Source organism: Chelonoidis abingdonii, chromosome 3 (genome assembly GCF_003597395.2).
Source record: "Chelonoidis abingdonii isolate Lonesome George chromosome 3, CheloAbing_2.0, whole genome shotgun sequence".
NCBI classification, from domain to species: Eukaryota; Metazoa; Chordata; order Testudines; family Testudinidae; genus Chelonoidis; species Chelonoidis abingdonii.
Genome location: NC_133771.1, coordinates 147,578,992 through 147,603,350, shown reverse-complemented (window position 1 = coordinate 147,603,350; position 24,359 = coordinate 147,578,992). Strand labels below are relative to the sequence as shown.

At 44.3% G+C, this 24,359-nt stretch overlaps 1 protein-coding gene across 4 annotated transcripts in view; it reads left to right on the top strand.

Annotated features, from left to right (window-relative positions):
• Window positions 1–24,359, top strand: part of SMYD3 (SET and MYND domain containing 3) — a 701,794-nt gene that overhangs the window by 602,415 nt on the left and 75,020 nt on the right. For all 4 annotated transcript variants that reach the window (XM_032801055.2, XM_032801054.2, XM_075064202.1 and 1 more), the window contains one exon: window positions 23,573–23,660. In XM_032801055.2, the coding sequence (XP_032656946.1) occupies window positions 23,573–23,660 (88 nt within the window). The remainder of the gene's footprint in view (window positions 1–23,572; window positions 23,661–24,359) is intronic.

The window sequence follows — 24,359 nt, the reverse complement described above, 5'->3', positions numbered from 1 at the left end:
GGATTGTATTTCAATACATTTTCTCCCTGTTACTATAGAGACATTTTGTGGAATCAGGGCCCATGGGAGTTTTCACATTGACTTCAGTGGAGCCAGGATTTCATCTATTATTTAAAACACACAAAGGCATATTGCACCTACTATATAATTGCTGTTGTTGAATGTTCATCATTGGTGGATTATCATGCACAGACTTTGCAGCAGAAGCACTAGATTGCTGGTACTCTACAAAATATAGGGAAAGATACCATCCCTCCCTCAAGAAGCACATATTCCAGACAAACAGATGATACAGTGGTGGGCAATCTCCAGCCCGCAGGCCACTCACGACCCATCAGGGTAATCTTCTGGCAGGCCACGAGATAATTTGTTTACATCAACCGTCCACAGGCACGGCTCCCTGCAGCCCCGTAGCTCCCAGTGGCTGCGGTTCGCCGTTCCTGGCCAATGGGAACTGCAGGCTCCGTGCTGGCTGCAGGTTGCCCACCACTGATATAACGTCTCGTGAGGTTTCTTTTTGAATTGCTAACAGTGTGGTTGCTGCCTTCCAGAAGGCAGTGTCCAGACTTTCCAGGAGGCTTTCTATCCTGATTGTTATTTTCATGTTTACTTTTTTATTTGCATTTATGTATATTTGTACTTAGCATGTTCTCCAGGCACAATATTAAAGATGAAATCTCAAAATCATTCCAAAATATATTGGGGGTGGGGGGCAGAAGCATGAAACAAACAGGGACCTTGAAAACGTTCCCACTCATACAGCTAAACATAACCCTCCCACCACAAACCATAAAGTCCAAAGGAGGAAAGTGTGTGGCTCTTTGCAATTCTGTGAGCGTTGCTGCTAGTGGTATGGTTAAACCCACAAGACTAGTTGAAACTATCCAGTTCCAGAAGATATAACAAATGACTGTTTGTTTCTCTTCTTCCTGTCACAAGTCTGAGAAGGGGAGAGGTCTGCTGGAACTACTAATTTTACAAGGGGAAAAAGACACAGCAATTCATTTAGCTGATCTCAAGATGCCACTAGCACTCCAGAATTTGAAACATAATATCCCAAATTTTGTCCTGTGGATCAACACTTCAGTATTCCACCCACCTCTTCAGTCTGACATTACCCTCAAGAGATTAACAGAAGTAATCACAAGCTACTGAAACATATCACTGGTTCCTTATCTAGATGACCAGCTGATAAACAGTTACTCCCTTCTGCAGAGCCATGGGGTGGTGACACGAACCCTGAATCTGTTCCTGGAACTTGACAACCAATCCAACAGTGCTCTGTTCCTTTGAGGGGATCTTATCCTCTTGGGATGCATTTCAAAGCAGTCACAGACAGAGTATTTTTAATGCCAGAAATGACACTGAAAACAAAGGCAAGCATTTCTAATTTCTAGTCTCAGATGTTGATTCAACCAAGGCTTAATCTCTTCAGCCTTTCAGAGTCCTCTGGTGTGAAGTTTCCTTGGGCTTGATCCATCTTTGGAATTTACAGTTTTTCCTGATCAAAGCCTGGGCCTGCAGACTGTGTCAGACCTTGACAAATGGATTTTGATCCCTCTCACCACAACAGTCTACCTCTCCTGGTTGTTTCAAGGCTATTGTCTCCATGGGCTTTGGTCACAATGGACGTGGGTCTGTTGGACTATCCTAGAGGCTCACTTGGGTTGCCAGAGGGCACAGAAAATGTACTACAGTTCATATAAGTAGACTGGACCCAGAGCAGTCTGCCAGAATCTGTTCACATTCAGGGACATAAACCAGCTTCAATTTGGTCTGAGTGTTTCACAGTCATAGGGTATCTGTACTGCCAAAGTAGGAATTGGAGTGTAGCTCTCTCCTGAGAGTCCCACCCTTTTAACTCATCTGGCAGGAAGAGAATCTCATTACTTTCAAAGTCAGCCATCTAAAAGAAAATGTAAAACTTCTGACAGATGCTTTAAGCAGAAACTCTTTCCTGTCAGGGGAATGGAGCCTAGTTCTATCAGTGTTTCAGGCTTTGAAGGTGAGAGGTAAGCTCTCTCCTGGCAGTATGGTTCCTTTCTGAATGTCCAGTTCCCATGACACTGCAGTCAGCACTAATTATTATTCATGTTTGTTTTTACTTATTATTTGTATAGTGTTAAACATGCATTCTGCACTGAACAATACATAGAGATAAAGACAAGCTCCCTCCCTGGAAGCCAAGAGTCCAAAACAAATATGTGGGCAACAGGGTGCAGTGAGAAACCCAGAAGCTGTAATTTGAAAGACAACACTAGATCTAGTAAATGATCTTCTGGACACTGTTCCCCAGGATATTTTGGTTCATGTATCGCCTTCAAATAAGCATTGAAGCCTGTGGCTGCTTTCCTGGATCCTGAGCCTAACACAAACTCAGATACTCCATTTGATGGTTTTACATGAGAACTTAATCTTGCTTGATGAAGGCAGCTCTAGAAAGGTTATTAATATGATGTTAAAATCCAGGAAATCAGGTCCCTTTTAAACTAAGTCCATAAAAATGTCGTCGTCTGTTGAGAAGCATATGGCTTTCACTTTGCTCCGTTTCCCATGGTCTTGCTGCTTCTAAGAAGGCTTTTCACAGACCATTACACAGAGCACTCTCCAAGACAAAACATCCATTCTAAGAGCCACCTATTACTGGGCTCCATAAAGGGGCCATTCCTCTGTGTCTCAACTTTTCCAATATCTGTCAGCCTATCAGGAATGTTCCTCTTCTTTGAAGTTCATCTTTGGTTTATAATGCCTGATGCCAACCCCCTTATGGACCACTTTCTCACATTTCTCTGAAACTATTAAACCTTAAAGCTATGGTTCTTCTAGCTATAATTTCTGCCATGAGAACTGGAAAATTGTCCAGTATCTTATTTCAGACCTGTTCTTTCAAAAATTTAAGGTGGTTCCCTGTCCTTTCCAAGGACAACTCATCTGTTTTTCCTGTAATGATGTGCTCCCCATTCATCTCCAAATTCCTCTAAACACCTTGAGAGAATGTTCAGCTCCCTTGAAGTTAAGAGAGCCATGATATTTTATCTTAATAGGATGAAAGAGTCGAGGTCATGCTTCAGTGGAGGAAATCTTCCAGGCTGTAGTCTAGTCCACTATCTGTAATTTTTTTAAAGCATTCCTGAATTAATTACTTTGCTTCAGCTGATACCACCATTGGGCTCAGGATTTTGCAAGCAGTTTTGCTTCCCTAAAGTTCATCTTTCTCTGACTTTATTTGGATACTACTACTCGGAGTCAGCCAGCACTGACCAGTCAAAATAATTACCTTTCTCCTGTAAATGCCTCTTCATTTGATGGCTAACAAAGGTGTTCTATTCTGCTCCCCTCTGATGGACTTCAGATCTGCTTGTTCTCTTTTAGCAAAGATTCCTGTGTCTTCTTATAGACTAACAGAAGTTTTGGAGCATGAGCTTTTGTGGATGTCATCCTACGAAGTGGATATTCACCCATGAAAGCTCATGCTCCAAAACGTCTGTTAGTCTATAAGGTGCCACAGGACTCTTCGCTGCTTTTACAGATCCAGACTAACACGGCTACCCCTTTGATACTTGTTCTCTTTTATTCATGTGTATGTCTTGCTGCACGTTCAGTATTATTCTGATTTTAGTATAGTACTGTGATGTAAGAGAATAGTTAATTTTCTTTGAATCACTACCTTATGTAAGACTAGTGGAGATAGAATATATATAGTATAAGTAAGTTATTTTTTAGAAATGAATAAATTCAGTTAATGTAATTTATCCTTGCAATTTACAAAATAAATAAAACAATTTTACCTGTATAGATAGAAATAACCAATGTTACCATGGTCATGCTGAATATCAATTCTGAGATACAATTGCAAGTCTAAAGTAGCTCTATATATTTCCTTGGGATTTACTGTCTAAATAATTTTTGAACTATCAAGCCTATAGTCTATATATTATAAAGACAAAGTGATATCAATTTGTGATTTCAGTCGATAATATATTATGCTCTCTTTACAAGAATATTAATGTAACACGCCTTGTAGCAGGGCGGATCCCTGCTCCGGCCCTGAAGGGGTTAAAAACAGCCCAGGGAAGGGGCCGGGGCTGGAGAAAGCAGCCTTTTAAACTGGGCTGATTGGGGAAGTGGCTGCGGCTGGGGCCACGCCCCAAACTGAGCTGCAGGGCCTAATAAGGAGGCCAGGGAAGCCAAGGGCAGACAGTCTTCCTCTGCCTGTAGAGGGAGAAGGGCCTGGCTGCCGAAAACCAGAGCAGGTACCTAGGGTAAAGCAGTGCTGGGGAGCCCCTGCCTGGAAAGCCTCAGGCTGTGGCTTAGAATTAGGCCAGGAGGTACTGGGGTTGCAGGGTGCAACCCAGGGGTAGGCCAAGGCAGCAGGTCCAACCCCCTTTGCCGATGAAGAGAGGCTAATACTGCAGTCTGCCCCAGGGCGTGGGGCTAGCTAATGACTGGGCAGTTGCCAAGACCCTGAGGCAAAGTGGGGATAGAGTGGGGGGGTTCCCAGGGAGGGGAAACCCTAAGGAGAAAGAGGTTACTGCCGGGGGGCAGAACCCCACGTAAAAGGGGCACCGGGGTCCAGGGAGGGACACGGGGCCAGTAGCAGAAGCCAGCTCACCGGCCTGCTGAGGGTGCTCCGAGCTGCAATTTGAGCTAATTCCTGAAGTGACCAGCAGGAGGCGCCACAGGGGTGAGTCATGCCCGGTTACATGCCTATAGTAAATCCCTGCCTCTACTACAGTCAAAAGATGTTCTGTTGACATTTACATCCTGCCTCCATTGCACCCAGACTGAGTTAGCCAGAACACAGATTGGAATGCAGATAGGCCTAAATGTCCATGGATATAATGCCATCTTTCCTGCTATAAGTATGGCAGATATGCTTTTCAGTAAATGTCTTCAACTCTCCAATCACCGTTAGTGCATACACTGTATTGTGTAACTGAATGACAATGCAAATTATTGGTTTAAGAAACAAATTAATAGCTACGTGGATGAACACTTGGAGATAATTTATATTTAAAACTCAAAACCACAGCGCCAACAATACATGCGCCAGACACTTGCCACCTTGAACACTTACGAGCATGTTGTATCCTTTGCCCTTTACACTTTCTCTGGCATCTCTCCTTTTAGACTTTGAGCTCTTCAGGTCTTTCTTTTACGCTGCGTTTGTACAGTGTCTAAAACACTAGAAGCCCAGCTCTGACGGGGGTTTTGGAACTACTGCAGTATAAATAATAGCAATAATAATGTTTACAAACACAGACTGAGAGACGGTATGTATTATAGGGAAGCATTTCTTACCCACAGATTTGTGAGTAATCTGAGATAGCGTGAACTTTAGTTAGCCTAACTGAAAATTGTTGAAGATAAATAAAAATAACACAGCTGAGATTGAGTCCAAGTTGAAACAGAATTTAGTTCCCATACTCAAGATTTTGTAGTTCTGTAAGTAGAAAGGTATTCTAAAAGTGGAACTGAAAGAAAATAAAGATATTTTTAGCCATTTAAATGTACTGACATCATGAAATTTGATGGATAAGGGAATTCTTTGGCAGCTGGAACCACTTACTAATCTACAGATGCACCAGTACAATCTCGGAGCACTTGAGTTGCAAATCTAGTTGTAGGCTCCTGTAATTAGGATAAAGAAGCAGTACTTTTCTAAAAGCAATAGTTTAAGACTACATATTTGTGGAATGATAGTGCAGTGCCCTATCAATTGTCATGCCTAGCTTCAAAGCCAACTTTGTGAATATCTGGTCCTGGGTCAGAGGAGTCTGGGATTGTTTGAGACGCGTGTAAGTCTCCAGCTGAGGGAAACATACTTAATTTTTTTCAGAGAATACTTGTTAGGAAGACTTAGAAGGGTGATGCCAAACTGGCAGATCACAGCAAGGCAAGCATGAGGAAGGGGAAGGAATTTATTTAGTAAAGCGAGACAGTAATTGTCAAATAATGATTGACCAAACTGTAATTCAGCTGTGGTTCAATGAACATTACTAAGCACAGAAGTCCATTTTTAATTAATTTCTTATCAAGTTTAGAAGTATTTTAGTAGCCCAGAAATTAAAGTTCTGAATACAAGTAAGTGTAAAATTTAAATAAATATAAACCTATTAAAATGAACTTTATTTGAGCCGACAGCAAGCTGGCATGTGGCTTTGGGTAGAGGCTGCCTTTTTGTTCTGTGTTTGTATGACACCTAGTACAGTGGAGTGCTGGTCCATGACTAGGGCTCCTAGATGCTACAATAATACAGAATAATTAATAATACTCACTTGTGGTGAGATTGAGCATTAAGATGAGGAAATTCTAAAGCAGGGATTGGCAACCTTTCAGAAGTGCTGTGCCGAGTCTTCATTTATTCACTCTAATTTAAGGTTTTGCGTGCCAGTAATACATTTTAAGGTTTTTAGAAGGTCTCTTTCTATAAGTCTATAATATATCACTAAACTATTGTTGTATGCAGGGCCGCCTGGGGGGGCGGGGGGTGGGCAAGTGGGGCAATTTGCCCCAGGCCCAGCAGGGGCCCCGTGAACCGCTCTGGGTTTTCAGCGGCACTTCAGTGGTGGGCCCTTCACTCGCTCCGGGTCTTCGGCGGCTGGTCCTTCAGTGCAGCGATAGACTCAGAGTGAGTGAAGGACCCACCACTGAAGTGCTGCCGAAGCCTCGGAGTGCCACGGAGTGCCACCACCAAGCGGCCGAAAAAAAAAAAAAAAGAGAAAAGAAAAAAAAGCCGCAATTGGTGGCACTTAGGCTGCTCCGCCGCTGTCGCTTCATTCTTCGGCTGCATTTGGCGGTGGGTCCTTCCCTCCGAGAGGGACCCGCCACTCAATTGCAGCCAAAGACCCGGCCCTGTCCCAGGCCCCCTGAATCCTCTGGATGTCCCTGGTTGTATGTAAAGTAAATATAGTTTTTAAAAAGTTTAAGAAGCTTCATTTAAAATTAAATTAAAATGCAGGGTGGTGGCCAGGACCCGGGCAGTGTGAGTGCCACTGAAAATCAGCTTGCGTGCCGCTTTCGGCACATGTGCCATCAGTTGCTGACCCCTGTTCTAAAGTACGATTTTTCAGCTGACTGTAAAATATGGTAGCTATGATCCATCAAAAGAACTATTTTAAGAAGTTTTGCAGTGTATATTTGCTTTTATCCATGTAACCAGCAGCTTAAAATCGATAGTAATACATATGTTACTAATAAATACAGTACACAGAGTGCCAAATGCTGTGTGAGGGGGATCTTAGCTAATAACATGGGTTTAATTCTACAGTAGTCTGCAGTAGAATGGATGTTTTGGTGCATTGTATTTTTCTAGGAGGTGTAGGAAAAGAGATACTAAACCAGTGACATTAATCTTAATTAATATTCCATTTTAATCTCATTGAGAAACATTGCAGGGTCAACTAGTTTGCATGCAGCTAAGCTAGTCACTTGGGTTCTTCTTCAAGTGATTGCTCATATCCATTCCAGTAGGTGTGCGCACGCCGCGTGCATGTTCGTCGGAGACTTTTACCCTAGCAACACTCAGTGGGCCAGCAGGGCGCCCCCTGGAGTGGCGCCGCTATGGCGCCGGATATATACCCCTGCCGGCCCGCCGCTCCTCAGTTCTTTCTTACCGCCCGTGTCTGTCGTTGGAACTGTGGAGCGCAGTCTAACTGTTTCTCCACCTCCCTAGCAATTCACTCATTTTCTCTTGAATTTTGTATATAGCTGAACTTTTAACAGTAGTTAGTAGTTAGTTATCGTTCTATTAGTAGTTTTTTGTAGATAGTTAGAAGGGATCGGGCACATGCCCGGATCACGAGGCTTCAAACTGTGCGCGGCCTGTCATAGGCCGATGCCCACAGGAGACTCGCATGACTCCTGCCTTAAGTGCTTGGGCGAATCTCATCTAATGGACAAGTGCCGGATCTGTAAGGCGTTCAAGCCCCGAACTAAAAAGGAGCGGGACATTCGCCTGAAACAGTTACTGATGGAGGCAGCGCTAACTCCTCCATCCTCGGCACCGTCTGCGGCACCGGCAGCAAGCACCTCCTCGGCACCGCAACGCACACCTTCCGCGAAGACGCCGAGTCACCAATCTCCGGCACCAGCTTCTGCCCGGCACCACTCGCTCTCGCCTCGGGAAAAGAAGCGCAAGCCTCCTGCGGCCGCTATATCCACACCGCAGTCAGAGCGCTTAGCCAAACCGGACCGCCCGGCACTACCATCTGCCACGGCACCGACGTCCACCGCACCGTTGATTCCGGCCTCGGAAGAGCTGTCAAGTCCGGTGCCTACCAGCTCCCCGGCATGTGCCACGGTTGAGCTCATCGTGCCCTCCACCCCGGAGGCGTTCTCCGCAGCACGAGACCTAATTGCCCTAACGGAGCCTGAGCTGCCTCGACCCCCGGCACCTCCGGTGCGGGTCCCCCAGTCTATAGGCAAGCCGGCCCTTCTACAACCTTGTTCGCCCGGCACCATGGAACTTCGTCATTCCAGGTCCCAATCCAGGTCCCACAGATGCTCACGGTCTCGCCACCGATCCCAGTCCCGCGGCTGCTCGCAGTCCCGGTACCGTTCCCCATCAAGGTACCGGTCGTACTCGCGGTACCGCTCAATATCCTGGTCACCATCCAGGCATTACCGGCACCGATCCAGATCTCGGCACCACTCGCGGCACCGTACTTCCCGCAGCCAATCTCGGGATGGCGACTTTCGGCGACGGTCGACCTCCCAGCACCTCGCTGGTCGTAGGTCCCGGTCGCGCTCTCGGCACCGTCAGGACTCCCGGTGCCGCTCCCCGGCACCGCATAGGGACGGTTCCAGTGGCTGCAGAGACCTGCATCACACAGACTCCGCTCCTTCATGGCCATCTCGTCAGCCGTCGATCTCCTCCCATGCCGAGACGGCATCATATGGAGAGTCGGACAACCAGCAAGGGCCTCATCAGTGGCCCTTTTGGACTCCGTGGGCTTATCACCAGGGCCAAGGTGGCCACCATCCGCCACCGCACTCCGTCCCCTCCGAACATCGGGCACTGGAGTCCAAGGTGGGCAGACCCCCTCCAGCGGGGACCGAGCGCTCCCCTGCCCAGGGCTTGGAACAGCAAGAGCAGCCCCAGGACGTCCCGCACGACCAGGAGTCTCTCCAAGAACCTTTGGTCCCTGGGGTCTCTTCCTCCTCTTCCCCGGATGAGGCAGTAGCGGGGATGGCAACATCTGGACCGCCCCCAATCGACCTTAGGTCTCACCAGGACCTTCTCCGCCGCGTGACTCTCAACATAAACTTACCCATGGAGGAGGTTCCTGAAGTGGATGACCCAGTAGTCAGCATTCTTTCGACAGAGGCCCCAACGAGGGTGGCGCTCCCCTTTCTCCACTCCATACAGGCTCGGGCAGATACAATCTGGCAAACCCTGGCATCGGTACCACCTACAGCCAAAGGGGTTGAGCGCAAATATATGGTCCCGTCGAAAGGTTATGAATACCTTTATGTACACCCTCCTCCTTGCTCGTTGGTGGTCTAATCCGTCAACGAACGGGAGCGCCATGGCCAACAAGCTCCTGCACCCAAATCGAGGGAGGCCAGGCGCATGGATTTGTTAGGCAGGAAAATCTACTCTGCGGGAGGCCTCCAGCTCAGGGTGGCGAATCAGCAAGCCCTCCTGAGTAGATACAATTTTAACACCTGGGAGGCGGTAGGCAAATTCGTAGAGCTTGTCCCACAGGACTCCCGCCAAGAGTTCTCAGCTCTCCTGGAGAAAGGGAAAAAAGTTGCAAGGACCTCCCTCCAGGCCTCGCTGGACGCCGCTGACTCGGCCGCTAGAACTCTCGTCTCTGGGGTCACTATGAGGCACATATCGTGGCTGCAAGCATCAGGTCTACCACCGGAACTGCAGTATACGATACAGGACCTACCCTTCGACAGTCAGGGTCTGTTCTCCCAGAAGATAGACCCTCGCCTCCAAAGTCTGAAGGACAATCGCGTGATCATGCGTTCGCTGGGAATGCACACGCCGCAGACTCAGAGGCAGTCCTTCCGACCCCAACCCCAGCGACCCTACCCCCCGTCTCGACCGAGACAGGACTTCTCCAGAAGGAGAGGCCGGACCTCTTGTAGACGCCAGTCTGGCCCTCAAGGGGGTAACAACTCCGGTCCCACTAAACCACCGGTGGGACCGAAGCCAAACTTTTGAAGGTGCGCCGGAGAGCACTGTACCAATTTCCTCCCAGGATCCTATTCAGTTCGCCAGCCGCCTCGCTCCATTCTTCCCTGCCTGCTCCCAGCTAACATCGGACCGCTGGGTCCTCAACACGGTGGAATGTGGCTACCGTCTTCAGTTTGTTTCAACCCCGCCTTCCCACCCTCCCTCCTCGTCCCTTTTCAAGTGAAAGACATTGAAAACATATCATGATTGGCCATTGCGAACCATACAGTACATATGTTGTATTCTAGCTCACAATGTATCATTGAATGTACCGCTGCATTTTATCTCATGGTTTTACCTCATGGTTTATCTCATGGTTTTACCTACGAGATAGTAGTCTTGACTGTGAACATTGGTAATCAGATCATGTACCATATATGAATTTGGTTGATTAAATCTGAATAAAACACTCAAAACATGACCCTGCAACAGTCGTCACTGAAAAGTGCTTGCACCCTTGTCAGAAATAGAGATCTTTCACATCAGAACTTGCACACACTCAAACTGAGCCTTGGGTGATAGGTTTGATGCCTTTGCAGACCTCAGCCTTTTGGACATAAAGTTTGACCTTCTCTGTTTCCAGCTGGCTCCCCTTGTTTACCCTGTCCTCCCTGCCCTGGGGCTTATTTAAATTGCAGTTGAGTGGGGAAATAAAGAGGGTTCTGGTGTGTGGTTGGGTCAGGGCCAGAGCATGGGTGGCTTGGCTTAGGGGCTAGTGTTGGGCGTGGGCTGAGGGTCCAGGAGCAAATTACCAGCAATCAGGCCAGGTTGTAATGCCAGGAAAACAGAATCAAGAGCCAAACTGGAGGACAGGGACCAAGAGTAAGGATCAGAGACAACTCATGCCTCCTTATGCTGGGGGGGCACAATCTAGAGGGGAAGACATGGTAACGCCCATGTGTGTCCTCTGCCCAGTGAACCCCTCCTGCCCAGCACCCAGCCTGGGGCTGCTGCACTCTTCCCACCCCATGTTACCTGCAGGGGTAGGGACCTCTGTCCTTCTCTCCCTGCGCCTCCCCCCGGCATGTTTGACCACTCTCCCTGGCAGCTGGCGGGGAGCCGCTTCAGTCTGAGAGCCTGGCTGGGAGACAGTGGCAGCCTCCTCTCTGCCTGGGCTCGGCTTCCAGGGACAGGGGCCAAACGAACTGGAGGGGTGGAGAGCAGGAGCCACAAGACAGTTAAGAGTCAGATTGAGCTAGAATACTGGGAGGTCAGGATCAGAAGGCAGGAACAGGTAAACACTGGACCAGCAGTGCATGGCAGATGAAGCCAGTTGTACAGACAACTCCTGTTCTTCATGTCCATTCCAAGTTAGGTATGCGTGTGCCACACGCACCGTTGCAGAGTCTGACAGGTTCAAGCTTATCAAAGTCTAAGTTCAGGTTTTCTAAGGAGGCACAGCATAGAAGGTGTAGCCTAGAGGCTGGGGAGGAGGGCGTGAAGGTAGCGTTAAGCCACCTTTTCCCTTCCCTAATTCTGGGCTGCTTTATGGGCCAGTGTGGCCCCTGATATAAGTTGAAACAGCACTGAAAGGATTCTGCAGCCCAGAATTGCCTGCACTCCAACTATTCACCCTACAACTCCTAGCAAGTCTCTAGGGTGGGAGGCATAAGACTGCGTGTACCAGCTCCAAGCTGCCCCTGCATTAGGGGAACTCCCCATGGCTGCTCTGCCATTTTTATGATGGAAGGGCATAGAGAGGCAGTAGCATGGGCCTCAATCCCTAATCTTCGAGGGATGGTTTTCTCCCAATCCCTAAAACCAAACTGAAAGTAAATCCATCCCTAGAATCCAGTAGGGTTTTTACGGCCCAAGACACAAACTGCTTTTCATGCTTTAGAACAGAAACAGCCTGTGGGCCAAATTCTGCCCTCGTGGGGCAACTCCAGTGACTTCACTGGATATGCTTCTGTGTACAATAGGGCTGAATTTGGCTTCAATTTCAGAGGGACCTCTTAAGGAAGTCCTCTTGTAGCTATAGGTACTCAGCCCCTCTGAAAAGCAGGCCACTTACTTAGGTGCTTAAATGTGGATTGAGGTGTCTAACTTTAAACACTCAAGTTTTAAAATTTGAGCTTTATCTCCCCTGCTGCTTTGCATCACTCTGCCCTATCTCTACTGATTGCTAAGCCACACAGTATATTGTAATAATGGTAGTCAACAGGAGTCAATGGCACTGCAGCTATTGAAACATTAAATACAGGCGCTGAGAAATAGTCAAGGTCATTATTGTAGTTTCCATGGCATTATGACATTTTTAGAGAATGTCTTCTTCACGCTCCAGGACGCAGCCATTTTCCTCTTTTACATAATAATGACTAAAATGTCATCAATATTGAGACAGAATAATAGTATACTGGAAAGTACAGGAAACAGGATGTTTCAAGTATTCATTTGCTTACAGACTGTTTCTGGCAGCTTCATTTAAACATTAGAACACCTACCAACCATAGTCTGTATTAATTACTGAGGATAGTACGTAATGATTCTCCGAAGTTAAAGTGCTTCATTGTGATTCATAATTGTAATTTATTGTTCTGCCTCTATTGGAGACACCAGAGACCTTAGACCTGTTATTTGTTTACATCCAAAGAATTTTCAGGCTGTGAAGTATCAAAGTTCTTGCTAAAGCAGATCAATTACTGGGGGGAAAGCTGCACATACTTTGTACATTCAAGGGCTTTGGTTTGATCCAACTGGATTGAAGCCCTTTTGTAGTTATGAATTTCCAAAACTTTGAAACTGGTCTGCATCATTCAGGCAAATACATATGTTCAACACTGAATATGTGTATTCGACCCACTGGTAGCCTGGGTGATCAATTTCTAATCATGAGTGCCAAATACCAACATAGGAGTCTTTGTGAACACTTCAGAGACAGACATTTCTTCACTTGTGAGATTTGTCAAATATTTTTTAATACAGAAGAGATTAACAAATTATGGGACTGTGTCATATGCACTTTGTAAAGCCAAAAGTCTCTGTATTTGGCGAACACAATATATTCAGAAAACAATATGCACCAGTGTAATGGTTTTTCTCTTTACCTTGTACTTAACACTTACAGATAAAAATACTACAGATACCATAGCAACCACTGTATCATGCTGCTTTTAGGACAGAGAAAAACACACATATCACATTATGATATTATTGTTGTTCAGAATAGCTCAGGGTTCAGCTCTTGAGGCCAGCATATTTTCACTAACTATCCAGTCCTGCAATATGCAGGGCCAGCTCCAGGCACCAGCATTCTAAGCAGGTGCTTGGGGTGGCAATCTGCAAGGGGCAGCAGTCTGTGTGTTTTTGCCGCCCCAAGCAGCACGCTGAATTGCCGCCATGGACGGCGGGGGCAGTCCATGTGCCGTTAGGGTGGCACGCACGTTTCCGTGGTGGCGGCAGCTTCTATATTCAGCTGTCCGCTGCGGTGCAGCTTCTGCTGCCTCCAAATTGCCACCGCCACGGAAACATGTGTACCCCCCTAACGGCACATGGACTGCCTCTGCTGTCCGCAGTGGCAATTTGGCGCGCTGCGTGGGGTGGCAAAAACAGTAGAGCTGGCCCTGGCAATGTGCATAGGTCCCCAACTCTTCAAAGCACTTAAGCATATGCTTAACTATAAGCACATGAACAAACACACCCCTCTGTTCAGCAGAGTACTTAATTATGTGCCTCCATACTGTTAACTTCAGTGAAACTTACACATGTCCTTAAAGGTACCCACATTGCTGAATACTGATGGGATTATTCATGTGCTTAATGTAAAGTGAATGCTCAAGTACTTTGATGAATTGGGATCTAAGCTCAGATCCACAAGGGCACTTAAGTGTTGCGATACTATGCATTGCAACACCTAACTTTTAGGTGCTAAGAATATCACAGTAACAACACTGCCTTAAATGCAAGGAAATAGTTGTCCCATAATCCCTAGTTTGGTTGATAAGGAACAACTAGCATTTAATATCTGAGACAGCCCATAACACCTGGCACACAGTTTCTAGGCAACCCCTCTCCCCCACCCTCCACCCGTGCTAGAGTGACTTGTCTGAACAGCATCATGCCAGGCTGGCCAAATATCCATAGGCCTGTTGGGCTGATGTTGAAAACTGTGCTAAAATGCCCAAAGCCACAAAGTCTTTTTGGGTGGGTCCGGCATAAAATACCACTTATCATTTGCTAAGCTGTAGAGACATTTATTTTTCATTTTATTAGTTAATAAGTAATTAACCTCTATTTATTACACTACAGATAGGTTCAGTCAATTTTTATTCCAGTTTGTGAACATTGTATTGATATGCAGTTTGGACTGGAATTTTACAGGCCGTGTCTAAGCTCCTGGAAATAGGGAGTTTACAATGGGAATGGTGCCACAGGCTTAAGCCTAGAATTACTTCTCATGGAGTCTAAAGCAAAATTTATGTTGACTTCAATGGAAACAGGACTGAACCTATGGCGCCTGATCCTGAGAGGTACTGAGCACAGTCCGCGCCCACTGACATGAGTTCTGTATGACTGAACTACTGCATGAAATGCTGTGAGACAGGTCCAAGACTATGACTGGGATAAAAACTCTGTGTGATCATGCCTTCTCAGGGAAGGCTAGAATGTGAGTGACACATTTAAAAATAATTAAAAATCGGGAATATATTGATAAGCAATCAAGATAACTAGAACATGGTGGAATTACTGCAGAAGGTGTTAAATTAGAATCTTTCATTTGAAGAGTCTCCAGATCTACATAGGATGCTATTGTGAAGTTTACATGTGTCAGCACTACATATTGCTTTAATGTTGACAGATGTCTTTAGATATTATCTTGCTTTCTTCACTAGGTAACATAATACCCTTAAATGCTGTTGTTTGGTTGTGGGGGGTGCCTTTCTGTAATGCTATTGTTTTAGTGTTTAATTACATGGTGCACACATAAAGAAGAAAGGCTTCAATACTAATACTTGATCTGTGAGTGTTTATGCAATTAACAAAAGTCAACTGTACTTTGCGGTTTAGGGCTAATGAAAAGAATTTTTCGAGCTTATTTATATTTGCTTTCTGCAAAAGATTTATACCTCTGTGCCCTAGAGATTGATTTAACAACAGGTTTAAACATAAAATCAGTATAATCATCAATTGTGTGCAGTGCTAACATGATAGTTTCTGATCTCTGCAATATTATAGTGTTACTGAAACAGTTAACCTGCTCCCCTTGCATTCTGTTGAATTAAATTGGCCTGTGAAAATTTGCTCATTGATCTTAATTTTCTGTAAATACAAATCTAATTTTGAATAATTTTTCTCCCAGAAATGTTATTGCTGCATCCTTTTAGGCTTCTAAGTAAACAGAATGCATTCTAAATGTTATATCAGACACTGTTAAATATTTTTATATCTACACAATATAGAACACTAACCAGTACAGTACTTCCAAACACTTACTAGTGTCAGCACTCTGAAAATGTGGTGTTGTATGAATGCCATGTCTTAGTAGTTGTAATGGGGAAAATTAATTTAGCCTTTCTAACAGTGATCAGATGTACTGAATAACAGTCAGAGACATGGAATATTGCTTGCTCTGCATCTGTCCACCTATCTTTTTTATCCCGAAAAAACAAAATTTACAATTTTAATTTCTGAGTTTTTGTCTCTAGTTTTACATTCTTGTGTGTTTTTTACATGAAGCAAAACATGGAGGAGCTGTCCCAGGAAGCGGTGAGCGGCAGCACCGCAGCTGTGGTCGGACGATCCCCTATATTGGGACGCAGGACAAGTCCCCTAAAATCGGGACTGTCCCAATAATATTGGGACATCTGGTCACCCTACCCTAACCTGTACAGCATGGGGTGGACAATAGGGTTGGGTAGTTGTGGAGATTTGAGTTATTTTGCACTGTTGAGGAACTAGAGGGTTTTGACATCTTAGGGGTGGGGGGTGTCATACAGGAATCTTGGAACATGAGCCTGTCAGCACAGGGCTATGTGTGGTGCATGTTCAATATATAGCTATTTTTTGTTGAAGTAAATGCTTAGAAGTGAAATCTTAAGGTGTCTGTGAGAACCATGTGGCTTTGTAATGAAAGATGCTCTGTGGATAATGAGTGTTTCGCTCTGGATTTATTTAAGCTAAGATTCAAATATAAGGTCAAACTGGGTTGCAATGTGGAGTCCAGCTAACCAGATACAATATTACACTTTCTTTACAAAATTCAACACCATATAAACCCCCCAAATATTACACAGATGATTAAGAAATGTCAGAAACATTTAATGGGTTCAGTTACCTGCCCACTGCCATGTACACTTCCGGCACTAATTCCCACCCCACTCCTATTATGGATTCTGCCTTAACTATGAAGCTACTGCTGCTCCATAAACTCCAGGGCTGCCCTTGTGGATGCCAAGAAGACTAAAGACCCTTCATGAGGACCAAGACATGCCTTCAGATATTGCCATAAAACACTTAAACATGCCTGTTCTCTTGTCATGTCTGTGACCAGGTACACCTGTATTATGTGTTCAGATAATGCTATGAGTGCTCATTTATCAGGTGTATACCTATAGTCTGTTTGTCCTGAAGCACTCATGCAATGAATGAAGGTTAGTTCTTTATAATATTGCAACTTCCATGTTGCATTCTCCCACCAACTTGATAAAAGCTCTGCATAACACTGTACAATATCTTCCTTTCATATATTCTACTTGCAGACAGGTACAGAACAATGAGCTGCTAATGAGTTACTCATAAATATACTTTCATTTCCTGAGGCCTTCAGGTATCTTGGATCCAGAAAATTGAATGATTTTATGCTTTAAGGAAGCAATACGTGACAAGACTGTTTTAGAATAGCCTCCTGTCCTCATTGAAATGGATGTGATCTCCCAAGGTAACTTTTCAACTGAAAATCAAAAAGTCTTTTGATTTGGACTCAGCAGTCTTCCAGAGATCTGAACACTTTGGGCAATATCCTCATCTTAGATGGTCAGATGCTGAAGTCAGTAGGAGCTGAGCACATCACAGCAGTACTTGGCCCTTTGTGTGTAATGTTCAGATATAGGGGTATCCTGATTTTAAAGAATTAAAATGTGGCACTCTGAAAAAACTTTCCTTTTAGAGAGTTTTTATTTTTTTTAATGGCTACATGAGAAAAATACTTGATCATATTTCAAGGAGGGTATCTCACAGGCCTCACTTAATCAAAACTGCCTTACGGTCATCAGTATTATACATTCCTAGATTCTAAGTCCAGAAGGGTCGGATATCATCGAGTCTGACTTTCTGCATAATACAGACTGAAGAATGAACCCCAATAATTCCTGCACTAAGCCCATAACTTCTGTTTGACATACAGCATATAGACTTATGCCATTATAACGACAACAGTGTATTTGAGACTCCATATTTCCTACTTGTAGTTTGAATAGAAGATACCTGTCAGTTTCATTTCAGAGCAGTGGTCACCCTTGTTCTCTGCTCCACCTGGGGCAGTCTGGCATTCTAGCTCATGGGGGAATCTTGAGCACCTTTACTAACTGTTGTCAATACAGGGCTGGGTATTGCACAAAAGGAGCACACCATGTAGTAGGATGTGGAAACAGGAGTCCCCCCTTATCCAAATCTGTGGCTTGGAAATGAGAGGAGTAGGAGAAGTAGGATGAATCTCTCAGTCGCACCCTGCAGCTGTCAAAGAAGCCCCTGCCTCCACCCATGATCTTCTGGCAGGGGATAAAGGAAAAGGAAATAAAATAATTTAATTGTTGGATGGATAATTCTGGACTCACTTTCCTCCTTTGTGGACAGGTGAGGGAGGTGAGAGGGGAGACTATTCTGGTGACTGTCTCCAGTGGCAAAGATTCCTTGCCCCGCTTCTCCACATTGATCTGGGGGCATAGGGAGGTGAGGGCAGGGGAAGAACTTTCTGGCACCCATTATGGGACAGAAAATCCAAGTCCCTTTCTTGTCCTGTAGCCTGAGCAGGGGGAAGGAGAAACCTTCAGCCACCTCATTCCTGGGGAGAGAAGATTTTGACAGGGGCATTGGGTGGGTAGGCAGAATGGTGGTGAGAGACTGGTATGTTTGTGTATGTGACAAGTGGATTGAGTGTTCCTGACTGACTGGCATCAAGCTGCTTTGGTCAGGGGAGAGGTGACTGGTGTTTCTCATAGCAAGCCATGTGGGCTGTGTTTTAACACTCATAACTTTAAATGTGATTCTAGTAGAAAACAGTAATTGATTTAGCCAGTAGGTGTGCTAACAGCATTACACCTCATGTACAACAGTGATAGTGCTTGGAGTGAATGGACCAGGGAGCACTTTGACGAAGGGTGAGAAAGAGAAAGTGGCAAAGGAGAGTGAAAAGAAGGAGATGGGGAGTAAAATGAGAGAAAGAAGACAAGAGAGGGAGATCAAAGACAATAGGGGAGGAAGAGACAATCAGAGCAGAGAAGACAATATCTATCCTGTACCGAGAGACACCACCTCTCTCTAGTTGAGAGAAAACCACTTTCAGGAATTAAGGCACCAAGAAGTAACAGAAATGACAGGACAGATGTTGACTCATGTGACCTGTGGAAAAAATAGGAGCATGTCCCGTACCTACAGTGAGTAGTGTCTATCGATGCCTAATACCATCTTTTTTTGTTATATGTTTGCATAGTCCGTAACATAGTGCTAGGACCTCTAGGTTTGACCACAGTACAAAAAAATCATCTTCATCAAATGTTTCTCCCTATGTCTTCCATTTTGTCCCCTTGTTCTTGTTATCGGTGGTCACAGCTCCACTTCAACAATTGTGGCTAAAAGAACCCTGCACTGGGGAGAGATTACGATAGCTTATGACAAATGTTGACTTTTAATAATGCCTGTTGTGCAGCAGACTATTTCCATGAGCATTTTCAGTGAACAAGCTGGGCACACCCACTTACAAGTTCCTTGCATTTAAATTGATGGTGAATATCTACACACTTTAAACCTCAAGCTTCACAGTTGCTCAGGAAGATAACTGGATTTACAAACAGCGTATTCTAAAGGAAAAACAACAAATGATGCTGTCCTGATTTACAATATGTAGGATTCATAATGTTCAGGCAAATGCATAAGGGATTTGCTAGTCCTGAGGTCTCAAATCCTTTATGATACTGTACATCTGGCTCAGCTAGGGAAGGAAAAAAACCCAGAGCTTTACCAAAAAAAAAAATTCTGCTTATAATAGTATTGCACATTCCTCTGTGCACTACTCACTGTAAACAGTGTGAACTGCCAAATTAATTGTAAGGTTAAAATCCTGCCCTTTTGTAATTAAGCACAAGAATCTTTGAGTTTTAATTACCCAAAGTGAGTTGGGGGGAAGGTGTCTGAAATTACACAGTATCCTCTTTATTGGAGTATCGGGGTTTTACCACTGCTCAAGACCATTTAGGAGGAATTTAGATTGTAGCTCGTTTTGCTACAAAAGCCAAGTCAGGCTCTGGGAAAGAACATATTTTGAACTGGAAAGCTATTGAAAGGGTAGGCAGTCCATGCAAAGTACCAGAGATCTGCTTGGTGGAGACCATGAATCCTCAGGCACCCTGCAGTTAGAAAGCTGCACACATCTGCCAGACTTGTGCACAAGAAGGGATGAAGGGAGGGAAAAAATGCAGACCTTTCTTGTGCCTTCAGCAGGACAGAGGTTTTACAGAAGATCTTAAAGTTACAATCCAGGAGACAGGCTAAGGGCTAAATTTGGGGGAATCCCCTGTGCATAGGGAAGTGAGGAAGGTACAGGGATCTTCTTTCTCAAGATAGCCATTCAGGGGTAAGATACCACACAGATCTTGGGTTCCCTCGACTACTGGATCAGGGGCTCAACTAGCATGCCCAGTGGTACTTCATGACTCCAAGGAAGTGTGGCTAATCATACTGGCAGCGTTGCCAGGTCTGTGTTACCCTATTCTCCTGCTGGCATCTGGCAACAAGCATATTGTAGGAACAGCAGGTACTGGAACAGCAAGGGCCACTTCTCAGTGTGCTCCTTCTCTCTGAACCATTCCACCCAACATATCCACTTGCACTTCCCTCATCAGCACACCTCCACATGTGAAACCGGAATCTGTAAATGTGCTGGCCTCAGCCGCTGGAAGTTCGTTGTGTATCCCTGTGATGCAGTTAATTATTTTTTCAGAATGACACTGGATCAGAATAAGCAAATCAGTTTGTTCTTTTGAAGACTAAACCCTTGTGTTGAACACCAGTATTGCCAGTGGGGGAAATAATTAGACTGGTGTCACTAAACTTTCATTGTTGTTCAAAGGCTGCTCACTTTGCTACAGGGTGGGTTCTCCATTTCAACAGATGAAAAGACATGTTCCTCTTTACTGCTGCAACTGCACACCTGGAGGTTTGGCTGGGAACATGCTCTGAAGAGTGACTTTGAATGGGTTATTTCATGGACAGTTAGATCTTATTACTGCCATGCTCTTAGATGAAATTAAACAATTTAGCATAACTATTAATCATTTCAATTATTTTCATAATTCCTACTCTAAGGCAGCTTTGATTTTTAGCTGTCTTAGTCATATCACATGGCTAAGATTTTTGGGGCAGAATCCAAGTCAGTGACAGAAACAACTTACTGGGAAAAGCTTATTAGCCAGTAAGCCAGAAGTATTTTCACAGTGACCACTCTTGGTCATTTTGCTGCTTCCAGTTGATTGCCTTTATTGAAAGAGTAGCCAGCATCCCCTGGGCAAAGTCCTACAGAAAAGGACAGACAAAAATCTGTGCTGCCTGAAATTTGGAACTAGCAGCAAAAATATAGGAAGAACCCTCTTCCAAGAATCAAGGATGTTTAACGGGTCAAATCTTTACCCAAGCAAGACCCTCAAGTGTCTATTCCTGAAAACAAAGGCAAATCTCACACTGAAGTAGTGACTTAAATCTTGAAGTCTTTATCAGGGCCAGAGCTCTCCCCACTCCGCAGGCTCCTGGGGAAGGCGGTCAGGGTCCCCTCTAGTGTGATGTGTGCACAGGGTGCAGTTTCTGTGCTCCACCAAACACAGTACCTGTGATTGTCTTGCAGGGGACATACAGGGTGGGGAGACTCTTTGTATCATTGTGTCCTACCTACCTGTAAGTGCTAGGGAAAATCTGATTCCATGTCCCTGCAGCTTGCGTCGTTAGATGCTGGAAGACAGGCATGCGGCAGGAAAAGTAACTCCCAGTAGGTCTAAGAAGGTTCAAGTTAAAATCCTGCCTTGACATATGCTTTAAACTTATACCGTCTATCAGTCCCACAACATGTAAACTAACCCCCCTAACACTGCCTTGTATCTGTGGAGTGACCTATAATTTACTGTACACCATTTTATTCTCACCTCTAAATCTGGCCCAGTGGTTGTTATTCCAGTGTCTCCGAGCACTTGGTTGTAGGTGTACCAGCCTGGATTTTAACACAATGCATATATATAGCAAGGTGACTACTCTGTTTGGGCAAGTGGCTGAGTTACAGTGGGAATTTCCTCCTTTTTGTTCATAACCCCCTCTCCCCTACCTTAATTTTGCAGTCACGTATTATTTAATTTTATAGGCCAAATTTTGTTTTCATTTATAGCAGTGAAAATCAGTGGAGCAACTCTGGATTTACAAAGGCGTTCAGAGAGCACCATCAGGCCCAATATTCCGAACAGTTTGTCAGACCAAGTTCAGCTTTGTTGTAAGCAATGCAATGCCATAAAATTCAGTGGAGTTATATCAAGGTTGAATTTGAGTCATTCTGTGAGAGTCTGGTACAAAACTTAACGAGGTTAGGTCTGTAGTATTAGCTATGCTAACATGGCTACAGCAACATGAGCTCTTCCGTCCCAACTCTGACCCTTTTCCTTTCTGGTGGCAGATTTAGACATGTACAAAATTATTTCCAGGTGGGCTTTTTTTAATCGGAGAACTGGTTTTTGCATTTGCAAATTGCGTTAGGGTAAGGCTGCCCTCTTCGTACCTTTCTGATGCAGAATGTTACAAAATTATAAAGCAGCTGAGACCAATTTTGATTTAACCATCTCTTGGACAATGCAAGAGTCCAACAATTTTGTTGGACAGAGTGGAAGACATAACTGCAAAATTAAACAAGAAAGTGAACAAAGGTGCCCTGCAAATATTTTGTTGTTTTGAATTCACAATAATTAATTTTCTTCTCTGATTTCTCTCTATTTATGTAGTGCAAGAGAGATGTGGATTTTAAACTTCTCAGCAGCAGTGTTCTTGTGGTACCCGTGGAGTGTGTATTGGCTCAAAAGTGCTTGGCTAGTTCCTTATACCCAATTTCTTTCATGTAAACCTTTTCCCCAGAGGGCTGTTTTTGAGATTATTTGAAAATAAGTATAATTTATACTTCTGTAACAGCTTTCATCTGAAGGGTACCAAAGCCTTTGCAAAAGTGGGTATTATTCTCTCCGTTTTACAGGTGGAGAAATTGAAGCACAATTAGGTTAAAAGCACTTTTGAAAATGCCACTATAACTGTGTTTTTAGGCACCTAAATACCTTTAAAAAATTTGGCTCTAAGTGACTTGCCTAAAGTTACGCAATAAGTCACTGGCAGAGTTGTCTCCGCATGTCCAGACTCTTACTGTCACCATTAAGCATTGTGCGTTCATACACTGCATTATGAAAGAGTGATGTGAAAATGTGACTGTTGATACGATTTACCGGCAGGAACAGGGATAACTGATTTTCCCCCTCACCTCACCCCCAAAAGTAACCTGAGCAGCAAAGTAATTCACTGGATTCGTGCTTATAATTTGAATACTGAATGAAGTTAGGCTCTTTCTGCTTGAAAACTGTCTGTGCTCAGCTTGCAGTTTTATTGAAGTTATTCAAAATTATTAGCCAAGTCATTTCTACACATAGTTTTGTGGATCTGTAGACTGTTAGTGATCAGTTCTTTGTTAGTAGCTGACATCTGAGCTGTTTGATTTGTTTTTATAGGAAATACGAGATGTGCAAGACGTCCTATTGCTTCTATTCCCTGATCAGATGATCATAATTCTTAGAATCAGCTTTCTGGTCTGCATACGCACTGCTTATGAATTCCAAATTCACCTTCCTTGATATTTTCTAATATTCCTTAACATTTTCATTATCCTTGAACATTCCAGTGAGCAATCTCATTCATTAGAAAATTCATGGAAAACAAATACAGAGGAGTCACAAACACAGTCTAAGAGTGAATTCCATTATTCATTTCAGATATTATTTGGGGGGAAATGTTTTGCTACATGGGCCCAACACTCTTTGTGCCAGTGTAGTCTTTTATAACCCTTTGCTCATCATTATGGCATGTTCTTCTATAGTCAGAGTCAACTTTGTTTTTCTTATCAAGCGCTTTTGTTTCTTGCTTTTGTTTCTGTCAAAACAGGATGCTGACATGCTGGCAGGTGAAGAGCAAGCCTGGAAAGAAATCAAAGATGCTGTAGCTGAAGTGGGAAACCCAAGGTCACAAGAAGGTATCCTTTTAGTGACAGTCAGTGGCAAATGGATCTTCCTTGCTTTTACTAACAATCCATAGTGCCCACCTTGTAAGCTTTTGCACCCCAGGTAGAAACATTTTTTCTTTAATCTTTTTTCTTTTTTTTGAAAAATGTACTCTGCATTGATTTGAATCGTAAACCAAATAATATTTTAATTGTACCAATGATTATGTCATTTCAGGGTGCTTAGCCTATAATCTCATCATGGCAGGGACTGTCTAGCTCTCTATATAGCACTTACCATAACATGACCTTGATCCTAATCAGAGCCTCTAAGCACTACTCAAAACAATTGTTAAGCCAAAACTTAATGAGACTGCCTTGTATTAATAAATCATACTAAGGCATAATGGCAGCCTTGTAAGCATTTAAAGACAATCACAATGACCAAGAAATGCTGCATAGGAGAAACAGAGATTTTGTAGCTAACAATAGGCATATTGGTCTGTATTCCTCCTTGCACTTACTCCCTGTATTTCAGTGGAGTTACACCGGCCATGAATTTGGCTCATGAACTGTGGCAGGATGCCTTGCTGTTTTCTGGCATCTTGGTACAGCTCTAGAGCTACATAGGTCAGAATCTCTGAGTGCTCCATTTTGGCCCTGCAAAAAAAGTTGTTTGTTTAGAGATGTCCTAGGCTGGTTAAGAGCAGATCAGTTTTGTACCATTATTTT